This window comes from Gobio gobio (assembly GCF_949357685.1).
Source record: "Gobio gobio genome assembly, chromosome: 24".
Classification (NCBI taxonomy): Eukaryota; Metazoa; Chordata; class Actinopteri; order Cypriniformes; family Gobionidae; genus Gobio; species Gobio gobio.
In genome coordinates, this window is record NC_137120.1 from 36,233,917 (window position 1) to 36,246,129 (window position 12,213).

Genomic DNA, 12,213 nt, shown 5'->3' on the forward strand with positions numbered 1-12,213 from the left:
TTACTAAGCAAAAACACATTAGTGACAGTAAAGACATTTACAACATTACAAATGATCCCTATGATACATTTACCCTTGGTTAGCATAAGAGACTTCTTTCAAAATCATGCATATAGACTATGTTTGTCTCCATTTGCAGTGGTCCCAGGTTCGAGCAGACCTCTGCAGTAATCATGTTACCTGATGACTGTACGGTGGGCTTCATCGTCGAGAGGCGACTGGGCATCTCAATGGTCCATAGCAACATGTTTCACTCTCATCTGGAAAACCTTCTTCTTCTTGCCCCCAGTGATATCCACAAACAAGTGAGATGACTGTCATTTCCAGCTGATTTTTAGTGGTAGCTATTAGTATTATATTAGTATTGCTACAGAAATTAAGGATAGATCGTTCATTTCAGTTGAGAAGAAATGATCAGAAGTGCTAACAATCTATCAGGCGAAAACTCATACATTAGCATGTACAACAACTTCAGCACAGGCAAAAAGTAGTCACATTTTCTTCAGAAAATGTCAAAAAAAATTTTTTTTTATAGTTCTTAAAGAGCTGTGTATTATAGTTAAAAGAACTGGAAGCTAATATTTTGCTTCAAAGATCTAGATGATAATTTTACATTAAATAATTGAATGCTGATATTTGTTCTGGATGCTAATTTTACATTGAAGAACTGGATGTTCATATTTTACCTCAAAGATCTGGATGCTAATATTTTAGTCCAAAGAAGTGGATTCTAATATTTTAGTTTAAAGATCTGGACGCTAATATTTTACCTCAAATAAATGGATGCTAATATTTTACCATAAACGATCTGGATGCTAATATTTTGCTTCAAAGATCTAGATGCTAATTTTACATTAAATAACTGAATGCTGATATTTTACCTCAAAGATCTGGATGCTAATTTTACATTAAAGAACTGGATGTTAATATTTTACCTCAAAGAACTGGATGTTAATATTTTACCTCAAAGATCTGGATGCTAATATTTTACCTCACACAACTGGAAGCTAATATTTTAGCACAAAAGATCTGGATGCTAATATTTTGCTTCAAAGAACTGGATGCTAATTTTACATTAAATAACTGAATGCTAATATTTGACCTCAAAGAACTGGATGCTAATTTTACATTAAAGAACTGGATGTTAATATTTTACCTCAAATAAATGGATGCTAATATTTTACCGCAAAGATCTGGATGCTAATATTTTAGTTTAAAGAAGTGGATTCTAAACTTTTACCTCAAAGATCTGGATGCTAATATTTTACCTCAAATAAATGGGTGCTAATATTTAACCTCAAATAACTGGAAGTTAATATTTTACCTCAAAGATCTGAATGCTAATATTTTGCTTTAAAAATCTGGATGCTAATTTTACATTAAATAACTGGATGTTAATATTTTACCGCAAATAACTGAATTCTAATGTTACATTAAAGAACTGGATGTTAATATTTTACCTCAAAGATCTGAATACTAATATTTTACCTCAAATAAATGGATGCTAAAATTTTACCTCAAAGAACTGGATGCTAATTTTACATTAAATAACTGGATGCTAATATTTTAGTTCAAAGAAGTGGATGCTAATATTTTAGTTTAAAGAAGTGGATGCTAATATTTTAGTTTAAAGAACTGGATGCTAATATTTTACCTCAAATAAATAGATGCTAATATTTTCCTCAAAGATCTGAATGCTAATATTTTACCTCAAATAAATGGATGCTAATATTTTACCACAAAAGATCTGGATGCTAATATTTTGCCTTAAAGAACTGGATTTTAATATTTTACCTCAAAGAACTGAATGCTGATATTTTACTTTAAAGAACCAAATCGCACTACTTGGGCTACGCAATTCTAAATTTTTTTTTCTGTTCTTCCTGTTTGTTTCTCTTCCTCTAACACTGAAGGTGACTCTAAGCTATGGATGGTTTGAGAATAAAATGAATAGTGTTGAACTAAAAGGAGTTTTTACCAAAGACGAAGATCCGTCCAGGTTAGTCATGCACACACCTTCACCCACACGCAGGCCCTGGGGATACAGATTTGCTACTTATGACTAAAAGATGACAAATACTGCCAGTAACTCACTTTCCTATGTTAATTCAACACAAATGATCAGACAAAATAATGTTAAAGTTATATATAGCCACTTCAACTGATGTAAAAGCATGTTATCCTTATAGCCTAAAGTTCCTGAAATCGAATTTTTCATGCTAATATTTGTGTTTATCTGTAAAATATGCTTACCACAATGAGTTTGGTATCTTCCCACACATCTTTTTTCATTAAACATCCAGACGTTTTCTGTTATCGTTATAAATCCAGTCTTAGCCTACACACTTTGTGAGCAGACATCTCTTACGGGCATTTTAAAAGCACTTCCTCGTGCATCTCAATCAGCTTAATCTGAATAAATTTGTCTGTATGTATCACCAAACTCTTCACAGGCTAAAAGGTTTTATGTTTTCCTCAAGATAACGGAGACTTGTTTTTTGAGACTTAGTAAAGTTTTATTCCTGCAAAGATTTCGCAAATTTCAACAATGGCTTGAAGCCAAATTTCCTAACACCAAACTAATCCTTTGCTTTTATCATTTATAATTCCATGATGACATTTAAAAATGTGTCCTAGACATTGTTAACGATGTTTTTAGCTAATGTTGTTCTGTTTTTGTCAGGTTCAGGACAGTCCACTGTCTTCTGTACCCTGTGACAAGATGGTGCCCTGTAGCCCTCCAAAATGCCTTGTCATGGAATCAACGTGTTCTCCAATGATCATGTATAAAGTGAAAATTTCAATTCCTTACAAGACACTTGCCATCATAAGCCGAAAGGGCTGCATGGTGTTCAAACGAGGACACGGAAAATCCTCAATGTTTAACTGAGCCATTAGTGTTATTGAAATTGTAAATCGTAAGTGTAACTTCTGTCTACATGCCGCACATTTTGGTTATGAATTTGTTTGTTTTTCAAATGTATACCATACTGTATATGTATATAAATCAAATTATTTCAAAACAGGGTAATCCAATTCGTTTCTTTCTATTATCAGTTGTATTCTTATATTTGCACTGTACACATTTTGATTACTGTAATGTTTTTGTACTGTATCATTTACATGACGCACTTAAGATAAGTGGATATCCACTAAAATATGTTTTGAAATACATTTTTATACAGTGTTTGTTAAATAAAAGTTATTTCCCTGTATAAAGATGATTCATTATTTCAATTATTTGCAACACAAATGCACTGCCTCTTTAAGACAGGGCTTTGGCAGACACTGGCCCTTTAAGAGAGCCAGCCAATCAAATGAATCAAGCAATCAATCAAATGGGAGGCAGTCCTGTCTGGTTCATCAAACGCTAGCACAGTTCCAGTATGGATTATACAGTTCAAAGACTAACCAACTTTAGCATCTCCCCTGAGTGAGTTTCATCCATTTTGTTATGTCTGCTGGTTGCTGATTCCGATGTGAATTGCTTATGTTGGAAGACAACTCTTTTAAAATATTGACTTTGTTTAGCAATGAACAACTGAATCCCCCACGTATTTGTTTATATGTTGAATTAGTTGAGTATTTATTGACATGTTGAGTTTTTGAAAGGCCTTTGGTGAACTTTTGAGTGCACTTTGATCACATGGATTGCAAAGACTGGTGTTTAAGAACCTTTTTAAATGCGATTTATGTTACAGATTTATTTAATATTATTTATTTAACATTCCATCTGTCAGTCCTTCCGTCCATCATCAATATATCCATCCGTCTGTCCGTCCATCCCTCATCAATATATCCATCCATCCGTTTGTCCATCCATACATTTGTCCATCCGTTCATCCATCCATTCGTCCATTCACCCGTCCATCCATCCATTTGTCCATCCGTTCATCCATCCATCCATTCGTCCATTCACCCGTCCATCCATCCATTTGTCCATCCATCTATTGGTCTATCCATCCATCCATCCACTCATCCGTCCCTCATCCATCCATCCATCCACCCATCCATCGATACATTTGTCCATCCGTTCATCCATACGTTCATCCATCATCCATCCATTTGTCCATCCATCTATTTGTCCAACCATTCATTTGTCCATCTGTTTATCCATACTTTCATCCATCCATCTATTTGTCCATCCATCCATTTGTCCATCCATCCATCCATCCATCCATCCATTTGGTTATCCATCCATCCATCCATCCATTTGTCCATTCTCCTGTCCATCCATCCATTTTTCCATCCATCTATTTGTCCATCCGCCCATCCATCCATACATTTGTCCATACGTTCGTCCATACGTTCATCCATGCATCATCCATCCATTTGTCCATTCATCTGTCCATCCATCCGTCCGTCCGTCCGTCCGTCCATTCACCTGTCCATCCATCCATTTTTCCATCCATATATTTGTTTATCCATCCATCCATCCATTTGTTTATCCATCCATCCATCCATCCATCCATTTGTTTATCCATCCATCCATCCATCCATCCATCCATTTTTCCATTCACCTGTCCATCCATCCATTTTTCCATCCATCTATTTGTTTATCCATCCATCCATCCATTTGTTTATCCAACCATCCATCCATCCATTTGTCCATTCACCTGTCCATCCATCCATTTTTCCATCCATCTATTTGTCCATCCACCCACCCATCCGTCCCTCATCCATCCATCCATCCATCATCCTTCCATTTGTCCATCCTTCCATCTATCATCCATCCATGCATTCATCCGTCTGTCCGTACATTTGTCCATCCATCCATCCATCCATCCATCCATCCATCCATCCATCCATCCATCCATCCATCCATCCATCCATCCATCCATCCATCCATCCATCCATCCATCCATCCATCCATCCATCCATCCATCCATCCATCCATCCATCCATCCATCCATCCATCCATCCATCCATCCATCCATCCATCCATCCATCCATCCATCCATCCATCCATCCATCCATCCATCCATCCATCCATCCATCCATCCATCCATCCATCCATCCATCCATCCATCCATCCATCCATCCATCCATCCATCCATCCATCCATCCATCCATCCATCCATCCATCCATCCATCCATCCATCCATCCATCCATCCATCCATCCATCCATCCATCCATCCATCCATCCATCCATCCATCCATCCATCCATCCATCCATCCATCCATCCATCCATCCATCCATCCATCCATCCATCCATCCATCCATCCATCCATCCATCCATCCATCCATCCATCCATCCATCCATCCATCCATCCATCCATCCATCCATCATCCATCCAATCTTAATATTTTGTTTAGCTGGTGGATTTCTTGTTAATTGATCTGAACAGTGGCCTAAAGTCTGAATCAACTAGTGCAAATACTTTTGAGCATTTTTCTATTGTACTATTTCTGCATTATTTCATTGCAAATGAAATTATCAGCTGCACAATTTGAGTAAAATTACTAATACTTTTGTAACACAATATTAATATAATATTGGAAATTCAGTAGTTAATGTAATTGTCAGTATAACTGGTTTTGAACTGTTTAGCATGTTATAGGAAGGTTCCAAAACACCATTCTGTGGATAGTCTACTTTGTTCAAATAAACTTTATCCCTCAAACTAAGTATTACTTTACACAGCAGCAGTATAGCCATTTATGGCCTATTTGCTTTGCAACACAAATTTGGAAAGTTTTCGTTCAACCCCATAAATCTTGATGTCTACCTGTGGACATTCAGTAGTTCAAACCAAGCCAACCAGAGAAGAGGATCCGCTATCTCATTTTCTACCGTCTGCGATCTGTGATCTGTGTGGCCATAAAAGCAGCTGAAGATAATAAAAGTTCACACATTTGCCTTGTAGTCGGACACAGGGAGGTCTATAATGTCACCACACAAAGTTCAGCTTTTAGATTCTTTCCCCCAAAAATTATATTATTATAGAATATATTGAATAAATATATAATATGTATTATATACATATGTAATTATAATACATTTACTTTATTTTATTTATGTAAATAAATATTATTTAAAAAATAAGTGTATAATAAAATATATATAGCTAGGCCTACTTTTCCTACAAGAATACACTTTTTTTTCTTCCGTCAGATGGTGTAGTTAGGGCATCTACCAGCAGGGGCGCACGTGTCTACGCCAAACAGGTAAACATTAACCCAACTCCGAGTAAAACTTTTGAAAATATGTTGTTTACAACCCAAATAAAAGGAAAGAAAATACAGCTTTTCAGAGACAGGCGTGTAAAGACACCCAGAAGCAGACAATTGCTCATTCAGAGTGGATCCAACAGTTTCAGGAGAGAAACCAGAGGTGACAGAGGAAAAGAGGATGAGGGTGATTGTGTAATTATACTCCACGGGTTCTCGCGCACCGTGTCTGTCAGTTTCTTTTCAGTTTAGCTACTCGGAATAAATGGCTCTCCGTTGACAGGCTTATATTTTGGCAGGTGGGTTCGATGGGTGCATAATTTTGATGTTGTGTGTGTGTGTGTGTGTTGGTCAAACGAACGCCTTGCCTTGGAATTTGATGTCGTTATGTGTGTGTGTAGTATTCACAAGCATTGGAAGCTTGGTCGCTGAATACAGAACATTTAATACATCTCAAGAAAACTGTCAAAAGGTGTCTTGGCCATACTTGAAGTTTAAAAAATAAGTTATTTTGCATAAAGACTGTTTACACAAGGACCATACATTAAAGGGATAGTTCACCCAAAGATGAAAATTAGCCCATGATTTACTCAACCTCAAGCCATCAGGTGTATATGACATTCTTCTTTCAGACAAATATAATAAAAAATGTATATTAAAATGATGGCCTTGCTCTTCCAATTTTTATTATGGCAGTGAATGGCAGAAGCCCAAAAAAGTGCATCCATCCATTATAAAAGTATTCCACACGGCTCTGGGGGGTTAATAAAGGCCTTCTGAAGTGAATCGCTGGGTTTGTGTAAGAAAAATATCCATATTTAACACGTTATAAAGTAAAAAATCTAGCTAAAATATCCGAACGGTTTCCGAATGCAATCTTTAACAGTTAACAGTTGGCTTGTTTTAAGCGCGGATCACACGTCAATCCGACTTCCCACACGAACATATTAAGTATTCAGTCCATTTTATCATGAAATTCAAACGATAAATGCCGTTTTGACACTCTTTAATGTGACGTGACTGTACAGGGAGTGCAGAATTATTAGGCACGTTGATTTTCTGATCATATTTTTTTTCCAGGCACATTTGACCAATTCCAAACCACAGTAATCCTAATAACTACTATTAATTTAGTATTTAATAATGTATAAGTGATATATAATTGTTCATGAAGGCTGGAAATGAAAATCACCTTATATTCAGGTGTGCAGAATTATTAGGCATGTTTTCTTTTACAGATAAATTGAGCCAAAAAAGAGATTTAACTCAGACTGAAAAGTCAAAAAGTATTAAATGCCCATGAGAAGGATGCAATACTAATGCAATACTAGACATTGCAGTTAAGGCATGACCATTGGACAGTGAAATGCTCGTTGGGTCAGCAGGATCTGACAAAAACAGGTGGTGAAGAAAAGACACCTGTTATCTGCAAACGAATTAAGAATTAAGGGTGAAACCATCAGGAACCCTTTAGTCTCCAGCGCCACCATTTTCCAGAGCTGCAACCTACCTGGAGTCTCCAGAAGTGCAAGGTGTCAGGATCTCAGAGACTTCAGTTAGGTAAAGAATCCTAAAAAATGACCCCCACTAGATAAGAATCATAAGCTGAAGTGTTGTAAAATACATGAAGAAGTGTTGCGAATACAGAAGACTGTTTTTTTTATAGGCTTTATAGGTTTTATAGGTTGAGAATGACTCTTGAAGGACCAGCACCACATCCTCTAGTACCACTGTTTGAAGAATTCATCTTCCAGAATCTGGCAGTACGTTTTGGGAGTTCATTTTTAGTCCATCTCTGCAAAACGGACTTCAGGATGGACTAAAATGAACTCCCAAAACGTACTGCCAGATTCTGGAAGATGAATTCTTCAAACAGTGGTACTAGAGGATGTGGTGCTGGTCTTTCAAGAGTCATTCTCAACCTATAAAACCTATAAAGCCTATAAAAAAACCTTCTTCATGTATTTTACAACACTTCAGCTTGTGATTCTTATCTAGTGGGGGTCATTTTTTAGGATTCTTTACCTAACTGAAGTCTCTGAGATCCTGACACCTTCACTTCTGGAGACTCCAGGTAGGTTGCAGCTTTGGAAAATGGTGGCGCTGGAGACTAAAGGGTTCCTGATGGTTTCACCCTTAATTCTTCACCTTAATTCTGAATTCTTTTGCAGATAACAGGTGTCTTTTCTTCACCACCTGTTTTTGTCTGACCCTGCTGACCCAACGAGCATTTCACTGTCCAATGGTCATGCCTTAACTGCAATGTCTAGTATTGCATTAGTATTGCATCCTTCTCATGGGCATTTAATACTTTTTGACTTTTCAGTCTGAGTTAAATCTCTTTTTTGGCTCAATTTATCTGTAAAAGAAAACATGCCTAATAATTCTGCACACCTGAATATAAGGTGATTTTCATTTCCAGCCTTCATGAACAATTATATATCACTTATACATTATTAAATACTAAATCAATAGTAGTTATTAGGATTACTGTGGTTTGGAATTGGTCAAATGTGCCTGGAAAAAAAATATGATCAGAAAATCAACGTGCCTAATAATTCTGCACTCCCTGTATAGCCCCCGATCATCTCTTCCTAAAGATGAAACATAAATTAATATCGCTTCAGGTATGTTGAGGATACATTATAACTTACTGAAATGTATCATATGTCGTGTAATCGTTCAAACAGTGTTTCAACCGCAGAAAGACAATAAAACAGCTTGTAAACAATGTACGCAGCATGTAGCCTACGTAGCATCACATTTACCTCAGAAGTCATTCAGTGTCCACAGCTGTTAAATCACTAGAGAAACAAACTCTTTCGCTAAATATATGCTCTATATTAGCCTATATATTCATTATATACTACTTAACCTGTTAGTGATGTCTTGTTTTTTTTAATGTAGGCCTATGTTTAAATAAATCTGTCATGAAAATGACAGCCACTGTGTATAAATGATTATATTTCAACAACGAATTGGAGAAAAAAAAGAGATTAGATTTAGAAGTTAAATAATGTGTTAGGAAGGGCTCCCTATTGTTTACAGCATTATCTTTAAGAAACTGTTAGATATAATTTAATTCATTTAAGGACAGACAATTTTTTTCAGTAAATAAATAAAAAGCAATTTTGTAAAACTGCTGTACCGAACCGTGACTTAAACCGAGGTACGTACCGAACCGTCAGTTTTGTGTACCGTTACACCCCTAGCGTTTACACAAACCCATCGATTAACATTAAACATAACATTAAAAATAATCATGCTTAACCCTCTCGTTTTTAAAAATCGCTTCATCGGAATAGTGCAAAACTTGGTGACTTTATTGGTACTTGGTATATGAACACCCCAAAAAATTGGGGACAGGATTTGAAAAGTCTAAGTGGTCGTACAAAAAATAGTCTCACACAGGACCTTCGGGTCAAAAATGACCCCCATAGGAAATGAATGGGAAATTGGCAAAAATATGAAAATATGAGTTTTATGTGCATACAATCTACAAATCAGCCAGGATGCGGCAAAAAAGGACTCAACAGTGAAGGGATGAATATCTAAAACAATCTTGCGTTTTATATATATATAAAAAAAAAAAAAAACGTAGCTTCATCGGAATGGTCCGAAACTTGGTGACTTTATCGGTACTTGGTATATGAACCCCCAAAAAATTGGGGACAGTATTTGAAAAGTCTAAGTGGTCGTACAAAAAATAGTCACACTCAGGAGTCAGGACCTTCGGGTCAAAAAATGAAAAAAAAAGTGAATCTCTAAAACATCAAGAGTGCAAAACAGACAAAAACACACACACACACACACACACACACACACACACACACACACACACACACACACACACACACACACACACACACACACACACACACACACACACACTGTGAAGGAAATTTTACATTTAGATGTTTTTACTATTAGAAGTGTTCATTTTACCTAGACGTGTTCTTACTTATAGATGTGAATCTTTTACTCCTAGATGTGTATCACTTGTTAACATTAACATTGAACATTTAACATTGAACATGTATTTGTACTCATGAAGCATTTCATTATTAAAGATATGTAACCAAGCTTTAGAAATGCATAGGTTAGGACTAGCTAGCAGGAACAAATTGTTCTGGGTGTTAGAATACTCAGTAGCAAGGAAACTGTGTAGTGCAAAAGGTCAGCAGTGACCTATTGTACTTCAAGTGTGAAAAGTATGTGCGCAGATCAAATTAGCGATAGGCAGAATGTGTGAAAATGATGTAGCTTAAAAACAGGAACTTCAGCAGACATGGGTATTGTGCTGTCTAGTTAGAATTTATGTTAGACAAGGGGTCTAATAAAGATATTTCCTTTGAAGGGATTGAAAATAATCAAAGATATTTGATATTTGAAATCCAACAAAGAAATTTGCTTTACTGTTGTCAACACATTTGCTTATCAGAAGGACCTGGAAGACAAAAGGCAGGCCTGTAGGCCGCAGGGGGTGCCACACCTTTTACTGTTGGAGAAGTTTGGTCTGATTGGTCAGTTTAAAAGAATACATTTGGTTTAAGTCACATGGTCAAGGAATACAGTAGATAAAAGAAGATTGGAAACTAGGCTCTCGCTCTCTTTTCCTCTGGCTCTTGAAGTCATCTGGGCTTCTTGTCTTTGCTCTCTTCTTCTCTCCCCCCCCCCCCCCTCTCTCTCTCTCAGGTAACATTGTATTCATGCTGTGTACGATTAATGGTATAAGTTTATCATCTCATCCATCCATTTTGAAACTATTTTAAGTGTAACCATAACCAGATTTTTTCATTAAATCCTGTCTATTACAAATACTGTGCTAACTAGTTTTGATTTAGTATTGACTTTGAAGTGCTCCCTATTGCAATTCAAAATAGTCATATTATAGCAACGCTCTCCCACATATTTTGCTATTGTAACTGCGCTTATCTCCGTCGTTGGTATGAGTTGCAGTGAGTGGAAATAGACAAGAAATGTACAGTTTTCTTCCATCTTTCTGATAACGTTTCTTTAGTCTCTGGCAACCCTGTAGATTGAACCATCTACAGGAGTCCACTCTTACACCTTTTAAGGCAAAAAAGATTGGATACAACCAACCCAGGATGTAAGGAGGGTATATAATGGTACCCCGGAGAGGGAACTTTGCTCTTCTCGTGACAGACATTCTCTGTATGTGAATTGCCTATTTCTTGCAAGAAATAAAACCATTTTTGATACTTTGACTTTTGAAAGGTTTGCATTTGTGTCCTCCCTCCTCATTTTTAGAATAGAATTATTTCCACACACACACACACACACACACACACACACACACACACTCACTCACACACACAAACTATTAGCTTTTGGAATGGCACGCGTTCATTTGTGTGTGCGTGTGTTTTTTTGTGTATAAGTGTGTGTGTGTGAGTTTTTATTTTATTTTTTTATGACCACTTAGACTTTTCAAATCCTGTCCCCAATTTTTTTGGGTGTTCATATACCAAGTACCGATAAAGTCACCAAGTTTCGGACCATTCCGATGAAGCTACGATTTTTTACATTTTTTTTATTAAACGCAAGATCCATAGCCTGGGAAAACCCAGACAACTTCCGGCAAATGGTCTGGTTTTAACCAGGCTACAAGATCCACTCTATAGTGATAAAAATGTGCTATTGTGTGATAAAAATGCTCAATGTGTCCACCGGATGGCACCGATCTCATTTAAAAAATTGCTTTCATGAGGCCTAGGCTTGACTCTTAAATGAAATACAGCTTTAATAAAAAAAATAAAATAATAATAGGGCTGTCAAAAGATTAATCGCGATTAATCGCATCCAAAATAAAAGTTTGTGTTTACATAATATATGTGTGTGTACTCTGTTAATTATTCTTTATATATAAATACACACACATTCATGTATATATTTAAGAAATATTTGCATGTATATACTGTATATACATTTATATAATCTATAATATATATAAATATGAATGTTTTATATATAAAAATAATATTTTTTTCTTAAATATATACATGCTTGTGTGTGTATT

At 36.2% G+C, this 12,213-nt stretch overlaps 1 protein-coding gene across 1 annotated transcript in view; it reads left to right on the forward strand.

Moving 5' to 3' along the window:
• Positions 1-3,216, forward strand: part of mfng (MFNG O-fucosylpeptide 3-beta-N-acetylglucosaminyltransferase) — a 33,650-nt gene extending 30,434 nt beyond the window's left edge. The window contains exons 6-8 of the mRNA XM_079808617.1: positions 140-305; positions 1,914-1,999; positions 2,684-3,216. Of these exons, the coding sequence (XP_079664743.1) occupies positions 140-305; positions 1,914-1,999; positions 2,684-2,780 (349 nt within the window). The 3' untranslated portion in view covers positions 2,781-3,216. The remainder of the gene's footprint in view (positions 1-139; positions 306-1,913; positions 2,000-2,683) is intronic.
• Positions 3,217-12,213: the final 8,997 nt, after the last annotated feature.